This window comes from Cynocephalus volans, chromosome 10 (genome assembly GCF_027409185.1).
Source record: "Cynocephalus volans isolate mCynVol1 chromosome 10, mCynVol1.pri, whole genome shotgun sequence".
NCBI classification, from domain to species: Eukaryota; Metazoa; Chordata; class Mammalia; order Dermoptera; family Cynocephalidae; genus Cynocephalus; species Cynocephalus volans.
In genome coordinates this window covers 105,542,646-105,558,509 of record NC_084469.1, presented here as the reverse complement: position 1 = coordinate 105,558,509, position 15,864 = coordinate 105,542,646, and the positions used below count along the sequence as shown (strand labels likewise).

General features: G+C 59.1%; 1 protein-coding gene across 2 annotated transcripts in view; it reads left to right on the top strand.

Annotated features, from left to right (window-relative positions):
• Positions 1–15,864, top strand: part of RFX1 (regulatory factor X1) — a 32,130-nt gene that overhangs the window by 5,677 nt on the left and 10,589 nt on the right. The window contains exons 2-8 of one of the 2 annotated variants that reach the window (XM_063110431.1): positions 2,212–2,560; positions 9,682–9,791; positions 9,970–10,053; positions 10,712–10,819; positions 12,070–12,186; positions 13,279–13,374; positions 14,878–14,972. In XM_063110431.1, the coding sequence (XP_062966501.1) occupies positions 2,257–2,560; positions 9,682–9,791; positions 9,970–10,053; positions 10,712–10,819; positions 12,070–12,186; positions 13,279–13,374; positions 14,878–14,972 (914 nt within the window). In that variant the 5' untranslated portion in view covers positions 2,212–2,256. Of the gene's footprint in view, positions 1–2,207; positions 2,561–9,681; positions 9,792–9,969; positions 10,054–10,711; positions 10,820–12,069; positions 12,187–13,278; positions 13,375–14,877; positions 14,973–15,864 lie in introns of both variants that reach the window. The other variant, XM_063110430.1, reaches the window with a different exon arrangement.

The following is a 15,864-nucleotide window of genomic DNA, read 5'->3' as shown; positions in this document are numbered from 1 at the left end:
CAGCAGCCTGAAACTTCGGCCGCTGGAAGGGAGACAGGGAGGCAAGGCCAGGAGGCTTCTTCATCTTTCCTCGAGCCCTGTTAAAGGGCCCTGGGTGAGGACAGGAGCCAGAGCCACTTCCTGAGCGCTTGTGATGTGCCAGACGTTTGGCCCAGCATTGCCCCCGTGATCAGACTGAACTCCTCCCATTTCACACAGGGACAGTGACAGCTCTCCCTCAAAGTCACACAGCCAGGAGGAGGTAGCCAAGTTCAAGTCGTGCATCCGGCCCTGTCCCGGACTTGTTTCTCCCCTGCCTTGCCCCCCCATTCCCACTGACTCAGACACCACTTGAGTTTGGCATCAGAGGGTAGAACCGGATATCCCAGGGGAGGAAGGTCCAGGGAGGCATGAAGAGCGTGGGAACCACTGCACTGCCTGGCCTCCCTTGGGCAGCTGGGGTCGGCTCCCCTGTCCCCAGTTCTGCTACCCTAACTGGGGCCTTGGGCAGGTGGTGTAACCTCTGCTGGTGGCGCTCAGTTCTCCCCACTGGGAAAATGGGGAAGATGCTGGCTACTGATGGTGAGAAGTAGATGAACCCCGTGCCTGGCATCCTGTGTAGGGCTGGGGGCTAAGAGCTCGCATCTGGGGTCAGAGAGACGTGGGTTCAAGTCCCTTCCTCACCAATAGCTGCAAGGCCTTGGACAGTTCACCCTGAGCCTCACTCTGCTCATCTGTAAAATGGCCTGAAGTTTTCTACCTCACAGGGCTTCTGGGAGGAGGTAATCCCAGCAAAGGGCTCCTGGTCAAAAAGCAGTGCTTACTGTTTTTCTCCTCCTCCTTCCTCTTGAAAATGCCAGTCTGGGTCACCCTGTGGCTGGAGGGCTGCCTGCTGGCACTGTGGCACACAGGTGCTGGAGGGTTAGTGCAGGAGAGCCTCTGGTTTAGCTGCCAGCTGGAGCGCAGTACTGCCTCCCTAGGGTCATGACCAACTGCAGGCAGGGCTATCAGACTCAGATACCTCTGGGGCCACGAAAGTGCAGGGGCTGGAGCTTCTCCTCTTAACTACTCATGCCTTTGTTCCACTGTTCCTCATGCTCAGGAGTTGGGGATGGAGCTCATTAGTGCAGGGGCCCCGAAACCATCTGCCATGTCCCCCGCTGAGGCGGGGCAGAGCAGAAGGGAGGCCATGCCTAGTCCAGCACCTGAGAGAGGGACCACGACTTTCAGCAGCCAGAAGAGCTGCCTCTGCCCCTGGCCAGGTCAACTCCATTCTGAGGTCAGCAGTGGCCGCTGGGCCGCCCTACAGCTAGGGCCTGTGCCCAGACCGATTGCCCCTGGCCTCAGAAAGGCACTCTCCCCCTGATGAACTCACATCTGGGGTCGAGACCCATAACTGGCCCCAGGCAGAGGGCCCGAAAGCTTTTGTGGCCATAGGTAGCTCAGGGGGGGCTTTGTGGACTCAAACACCTTCCTGTGTCTGGCATTCTGCTGGGAATGATTCTCAGCTGAGAATCTAAGTCCAGATGGCGGGCACGTAGGGAGGTGGCCTGGGCTTGCTGAGAGACAGCTTTCCCTCGGACTTTCCTTTCCAGCAATAAGCTGACTAGTGCAGGGCCAGAATGCCCAGGATTCAAATTCAGCCCTGCCACTTCCCTGCTGTGTGGCCTGGGGCAAGCACTTTAACCTCTCTGAGCCTCAGCTGCCCTTCTGGCAGACTGAATCCAAACCCAGACATGGTTGTTGCAAAGTTTAAAATAAAATAACGTAGAAAAAGTGCCCAGCCTGCAAGAGCCCTCAGGAGATGCCCTCTTGGGCTGACGGGTTAGGAGGCAGGGGAGGGGACAGACCCAGCATTTGAGAGCTTGGCCTAGTGAGAACTGTACCATTTGTCTCTGAGTGAGAGCACAGAGTCACCAGATGGGCCTGAATCCTGCGTGGCACAGGGAAGCATGACCCTATGTGGATAGAAAAGGAGGAAGGCAGGAGTCAGGGCCCGGTGAGGGGGTAGGCACAGAATGGGATCCAGCCTCCGTCTGGGTTCCCCTGCGGTGATGGGTTGGATATATCTGGCCACCAGCCTCAGGATTTAATTAAGTTAGCAAACGCTTCTCCAGGGAGCCAGGAGCTGTCCCTGCTTTCCTCTGCCTGTAGATTAATTCTTGTTTTCCCTTCTTTTGTTTTGTTTTGTTTTTTTCTCTCCCCCCCTACCCCCCTTTCTTCCCAAGGAAGATAAAAAAAAAAGCCTTATTTATTATCATTTTCCCCACCGTTGGCATGGCAACACAGGCATATACTGAGCTCCAGGCAGCCCCGCAATCATCCCAGCCGCCGCAGGCCCCGCCCCAGCCACCGCCACCACCCCCAGCGGCGCCCCAGCCCCCCCAGCCACCCACCGCCGCTGCCACCCCCCAGCCCCAGTATGTCACCGAGCTGCAGAGCCCCCGGCCCCAGGCACAGCCACCAGGCAGCCAGAAGCAGTACGTGACGGAGCTCCCGGCCGCGCCCACGCCCTCGCAGCCAGCAGGTGCACCCACCCCGTCCCCGGCATCCCAGCAGTACATCGTGGTCACTGTCTCTGGTAAGTGCACATGTGCTCGGAGCCAGGGGGCTCTCGGAATAACTCTGAGGAATTTCTGGGAGCCCAGAATCCTGTGTGTGAGCGTATGCCCTCCCGGAGTTCCTGGGCAGGACTTGGGGGACATCTCTGGGGAAGGGACAGTCAGGCCAAGCAGGGAGGCTGCTGCTCCCCCAAACTCCTTCCCACCAGGGCAGCTCTTAGAGCTGTTTTTATCTCTGTCCCCAAGTAAGATGTCACTGGAAGAAAGGATTGGGCAGTGGAATTAAAGTTTCCAAATGCCTGCGGGAGACAGGCTGCTCACGGGCCCCTTGGCCTCTCTGCCTCAGTTTCCTCATCTGTGAAGAGACTATCGTGGCTTCTCACTTCTAGTGGACAAGTGTGAGGTGTTCACAGCCAGGCTGGCCAAGAGTAGGCACTTCAGGGAGGCCAGGGGGCGACCCTGTCATTTTTGGCAGGATCAGGAGCCAAGTGGGGCAGGTGGCATGGCAAGTTTGTGAGTGTGTGGCCACCCCTTGTGGCCTTGGGGAATGGAACTAGGAAGCTTGGGTCATGGCATCCCTGGGGTTTTGCTTCCCTCCCCTGGTTCCTTCCCAGAGCATCGCCCCCATGCCCTGGTTCCTTCCAGGATATGAATGGGCTGAGTGACAGGGAGCAGAGGGTTGAGATAAGTGACGACTTCCTAGAGGGACAAGAGAGGGACAGGGCTCAGAACCAAGACTGGGCACCTTCAGCAGGTGTTTCCGTTTTTCTTTAGCTTTTTCTTCATTTTTGCTTTCCTGTTTTCTTTCATTCTCATGGCATAGGCTAAGGCACACAGGACTTGCCTTCAGAGTTGGTCATCTCAGATAAACCTGCTGCCCTCCAAGTTGTTCCCACAGTATACATGGTGGCACTTTAGGAACGCTTGCAATGTTCTGGCTTGTTTGGGGGCTGCTGATGGGAAGGGTGACATAGCCTGGGCATCAGGCTGGATGAGCATTCTTTTAGCATGCTATGTGGAGGAGGGAGGGCGTGGTGAACCCCCACGTCGAAGCTGGCCCCAGTCCTTCCCAGAGTGGAGAAGAAAGGAAGGGGCAGGCCAAGATTGTGTTGGGGTCCACAGGACCATAGAGTCATCAAAGGGTGTGGCAACTGATGTGTCCCTGTGGAACTGGAACAGATGGGGCTGGGGCCCTGGCCAGTGTCCCAGAGGCTTTGGGCAGTGTCTCTATAGGAGGTCTGGGCCCCAGGGAAGGCTGGCAGGGAGACCTAAGGGGGCTCAGGACTGGTGTGGAGGGATGTCTGTGTGAGAGCTGTGCTTAGCAACCCCGCCTGTGTGGACACGGCCCTTCCTCGGTAGAGGTCAGGCTGCAGATGTGGCCAGGGTCCTCAGGCCACAGATCTTGGGATTCTGTGTACTGCCCAGGGATTCTGTGATGTTCCCCCGATAGTTACTCTCCAAGAAACCCAGTCCCCCTTGGCCCCACCCTTACCTCCATCGCCTGTCTCATGCTGAGCTCACGCACCGGACGCTGCAGTCAACCATACTGGGGACAAGGTACCATCAGACGACCGCAAGGACATTGTCTCTTTCCCGGCTTCTGGGATTTCTGCTCCTCAGGGGTGAAGCAGCCTGCACCTGTCCCAGGCCTCCCCACTGTGTCCCAGCTGCCCCCTCAAGGACTTAGTGCTCTAGGGCTCCTACTAGCCCCTGCCTCGTCACTCGGCCCTCTCCCGCAGATCCTCCTACCCACCTGTGAAGATGAAACAGTCCCCATTTTACCCAGGACCCCAGGCCTGCACCCCTGCCGCTGCCACCTGCGCCTTTGCCTCTCTTTAAGTCTCATTTCCTCAAAAGATTTACCCCGCCTTTGTCTTCACCTCCTCAGCACCCTGGACCCTTCCTTCTCATTGGCTCTGGTCAGGGTCCCCCTTGGCCCCCATCTTGTCAGATTGGCTGGTCACTCTGGGTCCTCACTGTCCTTGGCCTGACATGCTGGTCCCCCTCCTCCTGATAACACCTTCATGCTTGGCTTCCAGGAGCCCCACTGCCCGAGTCTCACCTGCCTGCCTTCTCGGTCCCCTTCACCTGCTCTCCCTCACCTCCTTAGCAATGGAGGGTGAGTCCCTGGCTCAGGCTGGGGCCCTCCCTGCTTCCGTAATTCTCCTTTCATGGTGACTTGGTCCAGTGTCATGGCTCTCAATACCCATACTGAGGTCTTCACCCTGGACCTTGGCCCTGAACCCCAGGCTCCTGTGTCCAGCCACACAGGGGTTGACCCATCCACTCAGGGTTGAACAGTCCTCTTTAATCAGCATGGCCATATAGAATTCTAGATTTTTCCCCTTCTTCAAATCTTCCATCCTTTGAGACTTCCACACCTTTCCAGGCCCAGGGTCATCCTTGATTGCTGTCTTACTCATCTCTGAGCAAGACCTCTTGGCTGTACCTCCTAAACCCATCCAGAACCTGCCCACCTCTTCCACTTCCATGCCCCTAGCCTGGTCCGGTCTCCACCCTTACACTTAGAGTGTGACCCCCCCACAGCAGCTGGAGGGAGTCTGTTCACAATTGGCAATTAGGTCCCATCACATCCTAGTTTATCCCAGATGATTCCAAAGCAGGTGGTCCTAGGGGCACTCTTTGAGAAATGCGGGTCTGGGCTTTCTCAGCTCCCTTCCACCCCTTAAAAAAGGGCTTTAAAAGCTCCACGCACCCTGTGCCCCTGCTAATAAATGCTAAGTCCCCCAACTCTGGCCTGCCAGTCCTCTCCATCCCCCATACACCTGCTCCTGGCCTTTGCACTCACAGTGGCCTGTGCCTGGAGCACTCCCATCCCAGACCTTCCAGTGGCTCGTCCCTTGATTCCTCTGGTCTTGCTCAGATGCCACCTGCCTGACTGTTGCACCTCTCCAGCTCCCCCACAGCTCACTCTGTCTCCTGACTTTGCTTTATTCTGCTTAACATTTATTACTACTTGAAGTTATGATGAGGATGGTGGTGGTGGTGGTGATATCTATCTCCATTATCCACGAGGGCAGGGCTCTCTCCCCTGAGTCTTTGTGGAATGACTGGTGAATGCCAGCCTGACCCAGCATAGCCGTCCCGTCCTGCAGCCCCCCGGGTGGCTGAGAGCAAGCAGGAGGCCTTGCCTGTCCCCACTAAAGAGCTCTACCTGGCCCCCAGGGTGTCTGATTGGCCCTGGTCCTCCTCCTGGGGGTGGGTCTTTCCTGTCTCAGGGTCTGGGGTCCCCAGAGTGAGGGTCTGGAGTGGGCACATGGCTCCAGACCCCAGAACACCCCAAGTACTTCCACTCTTTGCCTCAGTTTCTCTAGCTCTTCCCAGCATTCCCCCAGGGAGGCCCCAGTGCTTAGAGTTCAAGCCCGCAATGTGGTCTTTGGGACAGACAGACCCAGGCCAGACTCCCATTAGCTGTGGATTTGGGGGAGGTGGCCTTTGTCCCCTCCGTCTTGGTGGCATGCTATGGGGCACTCCACACCTGTGATGGCAGGCTGCAGGGAACTGCCTGTCAATGTGACTCTCCCATAGATGTGACTGTCCCAGGCTCACTTCTTTGGTCTGGCAGTGGCTTAGTCATCTTTCATGGTGGTCCTGGGAATTTCATTTCCCTGCTACTCCTGGAGCTAATCAGGAGCGAGCCTGTCCCCAGAAGGGTCACTGGGCAATGCTTCCTTGATTTGTTCTGAGGAAGAGGAGGTTGTATTGTGCCCTTCCCCACCCCATGCAGTGATTTCCAGGCATTCCTCCTTGACCTTCTCCCAGGTTAGTGTCTTCTCTCATCTAAGGGCAGCCTGGACCACATGAGCCGGTCCCTGGGGGAGGGGGGTGACTGACACTAGTGGAGGCTGCCTGCTGCAGGCACCTGGGATTCCTCTAGCGCTAGGAGCAATCAGAGCTGGCCAGGGACCCGAGGAGTCGGACCAGGGGGAGGGAGGGAGGGAGGTGCCCTGGACCCAGAGGTGGAGCCGGTTGGAAGTGCGCGGAGAGCAAGGCCAGCAGCAGCTCTTCCAGCCCCCGTCCTGGCGCGCTCTGCCCTGAGGTGACTTTGAAGGTGATGGGAAGGAAGCTCATGTTTCCTAGTCAGGAACAACACTCTAGATCCATAAATCCCTCTCTCTCACCTGAAACCCAAGGCAGAAGGAGGGTGCTGCAGGCCCCGGCAGCCACTCCCACCCCCGGGAAGGTGAAGCTTAGCCTGCCTGCAGGAGCTAGGGCAGCCTGAGCGCAGGACCATGTCCAGCATCTCTCCCCTGCTTCTCTCTCACTTGGGGTTCTTGGGAGTCCAAGAAGACACGTGTCCAGAGTAGGGAGATGGAGGGTGTTTGTCAGCATCCCCATCTGTACAATCTGAGGTTGGAGCAGGCAAGGGACACAAGACTTCAGGGGCAACAGGGTTCCAGTGGCCCCTCCAAGAGCCCCTGACTGAAATTATCCCCCCAGAGCCAAGGGACAGGAGGCGGAGAGCCAGATGGCCCCGTCTATCCGTGGGGAAGAGGGACTGACCGGCCAGCAGGGGATGTCAGGGGCCTGCCCGGCTCGGAGCCCAGTCTCTCGGGCTTCCCTCTGTCTTTCCTGGCATCTGAGGCATGAGGAGATCTAGATGGGGAAGTCCGGCCCACAGAGGAAGGGGTAGCCCACTCACCAGAGACGCTGTCAGATTCAGGGACAGGAAATCAGTCACCGCTTCCTGACTAGAGAGCTGAGACAGTGGGGTGTCCCTGGCCTCCTGCACATGTACAAACAGATGCAGACACTAGCAGACTCCATGCCCCCCACTTCCTCACCCAACTTCCCCTCCCTAAAACACAGTGAGGGCGAGACAGTGGCGAGGAGCCCTGCCCGGACCACAGCAGTCAGGGTCACACACACAGGAAGCCCCTTGTCCGCAAGAGAGACTCTTACCTGCTCATCCTGTTGTGCCTTCCTGGCCTGGCAGGCATGAGGGTCCCAGCCTTGAGGGCCACCCCAGATGCAGGAGACAGGCCAGACTGCTTCTTGCCACTGATGCCTGATTTCAGCAGGTCTCCAGGGTCCCGCCCACAGATCATTCCCCACTTGCTGCCCACCCTGAGCCAGACAGAACCCTCCACTGGCCCCCTCAGTCAGGCACTGTCCCTCGGGCTGGGCCTAGCTCCTTGTGCCCCACGGACACCCAGGTGTACAGGGCCCCTCACGTGACTCAGGCCTGTCTCGGGTTTCTCCCAGAGGGGCTGGCTCAGTGAGGGCCTCCTCTCTCGCAGCTCAGGGGAGCCTAAAGAGGATGTGATGGAAGATTCCAGCAAAATATAGTAATTGGTGCCTCCCAGAACTGGCTGCACAGGCGGCTGGACGAGCAGGCCTGGGATTGTCCTCACATGTTGCCACAGAGAGACTTCCCCTGACACCTCCTCCCACATCTGGCAACCCCTGCCCCAGCACACACACCCATGTGCTCTGCTCGGACTTGGTCCTTGCGGTCCTTGCATCCATCTGGGGCAGTGTTCTGGCCCTGGCCATGTCCCTCTCCTTGTGTCCCCCACACAGCCGATACCCAGCTCCCCCCTTGAAGGTTGGGCCCCACCTTAGGGTGCTCTCGACCCAGAGGTATCCCTGTAGACACCCAGCTTACTTTTCATCCTGTGCCCATGTGCCCAACTCTGCACATCACTGCCCGCAGGGGCTCAGCCCAGGCAGGGCCAGAGATCCTGGGTTCCACACATGGTGTGAGGTTCCCATGAGCCCAGAGGGGGGCCTGTGACCCAGCCTGACAGTTTCCAGCTGGGTGATTTGGGCAAGTTACATCCTCTCTCCCAGTCTCTGCTGCCTTATCTGAAAATGGGTAATAAAAGCCTTCACAGTCTCCAGCTGCCCAGAAAGAGCCTAGTGCAGCACCTGGTGCATCAGAAACCTTATGAATGCCCGATACTGTCACTTCTGTCCCTCTTAGCCTATGGCCCTTCAGTCCTGCAGGGGTTGGATAACCTCTCTGAATCCCCCAGGTGAGTCCCACCAGGAAGGTGGGCCTGGGGCCTTGGCTCCTTCTGGTATCATGGTGCGGGGAGGGAGGGCAGGTGCACTCAGCCCCCACTCAGCCTCCAGAACTGCTGGGGAATAGGCCAGGTCACATGGAGAGGATGGGACAGATGGTGTCGCAGGTATGGTGGGGGTCTCTTGGCCAGTGCCTCTTGGGGACACTCTCCCCTCTCCCCCCCAGCGCCCCTGTTAATCACTCAGCAAGATGTGCATGAAATTTGACCTACGTTTGCCTGATAGCATCTCCGGGTACCAGCCTCCTTCCTCACCCCCAGCTCTGCCCCGGCCCCGTGCCAGGGCGCAGCCTGATGGGAGGGGAGTGTTTATCCAAGTGGGCAGGCGGGAACTCTACATCAACTGGGGGGATTAGCTCCCCAAGGTTGTGGGTATAAAGCTGCCTGCGTGCCCTGTGGTCCCTACAGAGGCAGGCAAGGAGTGAGGACAGCCAGGCAGGCGCCCCTGGACAGACAGGCAGACAGACAGAGAGGGAGGGGAGCAGGCGGGCGGGCACCATGTTCTACGATTGCCTCTTCTCGGCTGCCTGTCAGCGTGAGTACCTGTCCCCACAGCTCCAAGCCCCTTGTTGCCCCTCCCTCCCCCCACTGAGGGCAGGGAGACTGGGAGGAGCCACTTGGCTACAGGCCAGTGAGGCCTTCTGGGGACCACTCCTCTGACCAGCTTTCTTGCCTGGGAAGCCAGAGGTCGGCCCAGGGAAGGTGGCCTCAGTGCCTTGGTCCTCCCAGAGCTGCCAGGACCTTGGAGGGGTGTCAATTTACAAATCCTGTCTGTCAGGAAAAGGGGTCCAGCCGTCTGGGCCTCTGCGGCATCATGACCTCTCAGTCACCCCTTCTGGTCCCGCTGTAAGACAAGGAGGGTTGGGGGCCTGCTTCCAGATGTTAAGGATCCTGCTGGTCTTCTTAGCTCCCCCCCTGCCATGTGGACCCCTGCCGGTGTGGTCAGGGCTGGCCAGGGGGCAGGCAGGACTCTTGGAGAGGCCTGGCCTTGCTGGGGGTCAGCTTCAGGCTGTATCTTCCCCTCCAGACAGGCTCAAGCTCAGGGTGGGGGTGGGGGCAGTAGGCAGAGCTGACCCAGTGACCTCTCCCCACAGAAGGTGCCATGCGGGCAAGCGAGACCGTGTCAGAGGCTAGCCCGGGCTCCACAGCCAGCCAGACCAGCGTCCCCACCCAAGTGGTTCAGCAGGTGCAGGGCACCCAGCAGGTAGGACACAGCCCTCCCCGGGGGGCGGGGGCAGTGCTTCCCCTCCCCGCCTTCCTGCCAGAGCCATCTGCTCACCTGTTCTTATCAAGATGTGCACTTCAGCTGCCCTCCACCCACCCAGGCCCAGCCTCCCTGGGGCGGCCAGATTGGCTCAGCTCCTTCTGCCTTGCCCCTGCAGCGACTGCTGGTCCAGACGAGCGTGCAGGCCAAGGCGGGCCACGTGTCACCCCTCCAGCTCACCAACATCCAGGTGCCCCAGCAGGTAAGGCCACCGCACCCAGCCCTGACCCTTGCAGCCTCCCCCGGGTGGAGGACCAGATCATGTGGCCGGCTTGGATCTGCCCTCGCCAGGTTCAAGGACACAGGCCCCTTCCAGGAGCTACCCCCCATCTAGGAGCTGTCCCACCTCCTGGCTATGGGTGGCCACCTCCACAGGGTGAGACCATGTCAGTCAGGGAGGGAGTCATCTTAATAGAGAGCCTGGGGATTGGTGAGGATTGGTAGTCAAGAAGGCGGTTAGTGGGTCCAGCCATGATGCCTCAAAACAGAGAGCCCAAGGCCGGATTTGGAGCCAAAAGCCCATAGCCGGCACAGGGTGGTCTGTCCCCCAGGATCGATCAGTGTTGAATTGAATAAAGTGCCGTCGAGTTTTAAGGATGAGAGCACATTCCACATGGCCTATGGAGCCAGGCTCCCCAGACACAAACTCTGTCACTTCCAGGACCAGGAAAGCAAGCGCTTTGGTGTTTTGAGCCTCAGTGTCACCCTCTGTGATGTGGGGGCAGTAACCGTGCCACATTAGTCAGGGCAACTGCATGAACTAGCAGGCGTGAGTCATGCAGAACACCGCCTATACTGCACAGGCGCTCTGTAAAACTGCACGGGTTGTCCTCAGTGATCTGTCCTCCCTGTCGCTCCAGGCTCTCCCCACACAGCGTCTGGTGGTGCAGAGCACAGCTCCAGGCGGCAAGGGCGGCCAGGTCTCCTTGACAGTCCATGGGACCCAGCAGGTGCACTCGCCCCCTGAGGTAGGTGGTGGCCCTGTCGGCCATCCTTCCCAGTTCTTGCTCCCCTGTTCAGCCATGTACCGCCCTAGTATACTTGGGGCTCTCTGCTCCCTGGGCCCTCTCCTCCAAAGTCCCCCTGCCCTCCCTACCCCCAGCCCTGATTCCCTTGTTGACCAGGTGTTCGCCCACTGATTTCTGGCCCCGTGGCTCTGAGCTGAGCAGCCGGGCATCCCTGCTCCAGGAGGAGGAGGTGGCCTCTTCCCTGGGTTGAGGTGACCCTCACAATTCTAGCTCAGGGAGCTGCATCCCAGGAAACTGAGGGGGCTCCTCTTCCCTCTGCAGGGTGGGTAGTCTCTTCCAGGAAGCCTTGGACCACAGGGTGGATTCTGGGGACCCACAAACACCAACCAGGGTGTGGAGGCAGGCAGGCTCTAGATGGCCTGGAGCACAGGCATCAGCATCAGGAGCTCCTGATCAGATGCCCACCTCAGCCATTCACTCATCTGGGACTCTGGGCAGGCCTTGGAGCCTTCTGAGCCCAGAGTTTTGTAGGTGTAAAACAATGGGATCAATCACTTCAGCTCACTGTGAAAATTCCAGCCCAAGGCACAGCATGACCCAGAATTAACACAGGGACTCTTGCCAGTGCGCCTGGGGTCAGTGCTGTGTTCCATCACTCACAGCTGTGTGGCCCTGGGCATGTCCCTTCCCTGTTTGCCTCAATTGGGAGGTGGGGATGCTCTGGGATCCAGTGAGTAACATAAAGTGCTCAGAGTAGCCCCTCGTGGAAGGAATCCAGCATCACGTTAGATGCTGTTGTCGTCATTACTGTAAACTTTCAGAACCAACCCCAGGAGAACCTCAGAGGTGCTGGGCACCACCTACCATCTCGGAGCCACCCCCAGGGCCCAGCCCAAGCTTCTCTCACCTCCCCTTCCTCATCTCAGGGCTGCAGCCCCTCTGATTATGGAGACAGCAGGTGGCCCCCAAGCCGAGACTGCAGTCCCAGCTGTCCTCGCTGGGGAGAATGGCCCCCCCACCAGCATCTGTGGGCTGCACCCTCAGCCTTACAAGGGGTTGACCAGACTATTGCAGGCATTTGGATGCTTGGGATACGGCCTATTACCAGCCTAGGTGATTAGGACACATCCCCCGCTGGCTGCTGTCCTCCCCAAACAGCCCTCCAAAGAAGGGTGTTTGCTAGGGCCAGGGTGCCCGAGAGAGGACCCAAGTTGCTTCCAACAAGGCTCCCGCATTTCCTTCCCTTGCAGCGATCACCAGTGCAGGCCAACAGCTCCTCCAGCAAGACGGCTGGGGCCCCCACGGGCACGGTGCCGCAGCAGCTGCAGGTCCACGGCGTCCAGCAGAGTGTCCCCGTCACCCAAGAGGTGCCAGGCCAAGGCGGGCAGTGGCTGGGGCAAGGGGCAGCTTGTGCAGCCTTCTGTGGCTGTGCCTCTGAGCCAAGCACATGGGAGTTCAGCCCCAGCCTGCCACCTGCGCCTTTGGAAAGCACCTCTGCATCTCTCCAGATTCAGCATCCTCTGGGGTAGTGGGGGCTGATATGAGGACAAAATTCAGACTCTGTGGAAGGTGCCTAACACACAGCAGTTTCTGGGAACAGTTTTGAGAAACCTTTCTTAGCCCCTGGGTGCATTTGCCTGGAGGAAGGTCCAAAGCCAAGTCTCAGCTTGTCCATAAGGGTCTTAGGGAAGGGCTCCAGCCTCCAAATCCACACCCAGCCTTCTGGAGGAGGCTGAGCTCTGAGATGCCAGCTCCAGCAGCCAGAGCAGGTTAAGAGGCTGGAGCTGTCTGTCATCTGGTTGTTACTACTGAAGTTGAGGGGCTCCCAGCCCCTTGAAAAACCAGATGAAAGCCATAGACCCTTCCCCAGATGAAAGCAGAAACCCCATCCCAAAGGATTCACATATATTTCCTTGCGCTGCACCAGAGCCCCTCTGAACCTCCAGACCTGGGTTCAAGTGCTGGCCCCACCACTCAGCAGCCCCCCTCCACCCCAGCCTCTGTCTCTCACATTGTGCCCTAAGGGTAATACCAGCATCCTGCAACAGCACTGCAGTGAGGACAGTGGAAGACGGGGAGCAAGAGATCATCCACGTTCTTAGCACACCTGTGGGGGGCCTGTAGGGAGAAGGGGTGGGGAGCAGAGACCCCCTTAGTCAGTCCCAGGTTCAACCCTCAGCTCTGCCACTTCCTGGCAATCTCACCTGGCCCAGCTCCGGTTCCCGCATCTGTAAGTGGTGCCGGATGTCAACAAGATAATGAACTTAGAAGGTGCTTGGTGCTGGGCTGGCAGCGAAAAGCCGCTCTCCCTTTTGGTTGGAAAGTGGAGGCCTCTTTTTCACAGGGCTGCCATGTGGCTTACAGAAGTTCACCTGTGAAGGGGGGGCGCTTACAGCCAGACTGGGTGGGCGCCATCATTGCCATGTTTACCATAGCCCCACTTGCTTTTCCCTCCCCAGAGGTCTGTGGTCCAGGCCACTCCGCAGGCGCCCAAAGCTGGCCCGGTGCAGCAGCTGACCGTGCAGGGGCTCCAGCCAGTCCACGTGGCTCAAGAGGTGTGTGTCTCCCCTACCTACCGCAGGGGCAAACGGGCTGGTCCCGGGCTGGGAGTGCAGGCCCCCGAGGCCGCAGGGAGGGAATGGAGCCACCCAGGCGGCCCTCAGGGGCGAGGCAGTTGGAGCCTTTAGGGCTCCGAGCCCCCTTCTGGCCCCACCTCTGGTTGTGGGCTGCACATCTGCCTGCCCTGGATCCTCCCCCTTCCCAGCACCTGGCAGCTCAGGGCCCAGGTTTTGCTAAGAGAGAGATCTGGATTCCAATCCCGCTGCTTTCTTGCGTGGCCCGGGGTCATTTCCTCCCCTCCCCGATCCACCGGGTGGGATCTTCGGCGGGTTGCTGCGTGCGCTCAGCAACCTGGTGGGCGGCGGAGGCCTGGAGCCCCGCCCCCGGTGACCCCCCAGTATCTCTGTTTGTCCTCCAGAGCTCAGGCAGTCAGTTTCCCGCTAGGAAGGCAGAGCAGCAGGAGCCCCGGCCCACGCCGCCGCCGGAGCCGCCGCCCCGGCCGCCCACGCCCGGGCGCGGGCAGGGCGCACTGGCCCCGGAGCCACCGCCGCTCCCGCCCGCGTGCCGCGGCGAGGCCCCGCAGCTAGGCAGCCCCCGGCCGCCGCCGCCGCCCCGTTACGAGCTGGGCGCCGAGCAGTGGGTGGAGCTGGTGGGCGTGCTGCCCCCGCACCTGCTCCTGCCGCAGCAGAAAGTGGTCCTCGAGCCACTGCCCGGGCTCCCGGCCCGAGCCAGCCCCGACCAGAGGGTCAGGATCCAGAGAGTCCCCCAGGTGCTAGTGTTCGGCACGGCCGCCACGGCCCTCAAAGTAGGTGGCGGACGCACGGGTGGGGGGCAACGGGCGGGCAGGGGCGGGGGCGCCCGGCCCGGGCTGCCCGCCAGGCCCCACAAGCCCCGCAGACCCCATCTCCGTCCGGCCAGTCGGTCTGGGGACCCACCTCTGACCCCCAGAGCCAGTTCCAGGTCCCAGGCTCCGCCCCTGCAGACGGGTTAAGGGATGGAGGTGGGGTACTCAGGCCCGCCCCTAATCCCCTGTCAGTCATTCCAGGTTCTGTCGCACAAAGCGGGGCCCCAGACTCCGCCCCTAACATCCTGTGCCTGGTTTCCAGGCCCCGCCCCTGAGGCCCCTATTGTAGTTCCAGGCTCTGGCTCTATAGCGACTACCTTATCCCTGAGCTTGGCTCAGCCCCTGGGGTCCAGTCTTCACGCCCACTGTAGGACCCTGTCTGGGGTCCCCTCTGCTGTCGGCCAGGCCCCGTCCTTGCTGTGCCAGCGAAAACAGTGTCCAGGTTTTTCCTTGCACAGCTCTTCCTGATTCCGCAGCCCCTGGGCCTCTGACCCCCGGCTCATCCAGGGTGTGTTGTTCAGAGAGCTGAGAAGAGCCCCCTCCCAGCTGGGGAGGTGGGCAAGGGGAGAGCTTGGGCAGCCACCAGCCCTTTAGGGGCAGGGGCAGTGAAGCTGGCCCAGCCCTGACCCCCCGCATGCCCTTCCTCCTGCTCCAGGTGCAGCAGCTCCAGCAGGTGCCCGTCCCACACGTGTACTCCAGCCAGGTGCAGTATGTGGATGGTGGCGATGCTAGCTACACGGCCAGTGCCATGTAAGTGGAGGGAGGGCTGGGGGAGGGACTCATTTCTGCTCAGGACCCTCCCTGGGCTCCCAGGATACCAGGCCCTAGTCCCAGCCCCCGACAGGGCAGCCAGCCTACAGGGCCTCAGATGACAGACAGGCGGGCACTCTCCAGGGGCAACCAGCAGCCACCAGGAAGGAGTGAAGCAGAGGAACCCTAGAAGGTTGGGAAAGGCATCCCAGCAGACCTTGGGCTTTGGAATCAGATGCACCTGGTTTTTAGCAAAAAAAAAAAAAATTTTTTTTTACAAGATAAAATTGTCTAAGGAATAGGAAATGTTATACAGTGAAAAGAAACTCGTTCACTCCTGACCCCCAACCCCACCCCACAGGTGCATTTCCTTGAGGTACATCTTTCTGCCAGAGATACTCTTAGAATAGAAAGTACCCCCCCTCTTTGTTCAAAAATAGAGACAATATCTTTTTTTTTTTTTTTTTGGTGGCTGGCCGGTAATGGGATCCTAACCCTTGACCTTGGTGTTATCAGCACTTCTTCCATCACTTCTTCCCCTGGCTACATATCTCCAGCTTTTCTCCCATTTGTCCATGTGGGTTCCAGTCACCCTCTTTGACCTCTCTGTAATATGGACATCCCTGAATTACGATGGTTTGACTTATGATTTTTCAACTTTACCATGGTTTGAGAGCAATACCCATTCGGTACACTCCTCGACTTATGATAGGGTTACTTCCAGATAAACTCATCATAAGATGAAAATATCGCAAATTGAAAACGTGCTTTTGACTTACAATATTTTCAACTTAAGAAGGGTTTACCGGAATGTGACCCCATTGTAAGTTAAGGAGCATCTGTGCTGTCCTGTGCAGATGCAGCAGGAACGATGTAGCCAGTCCCCACCCAG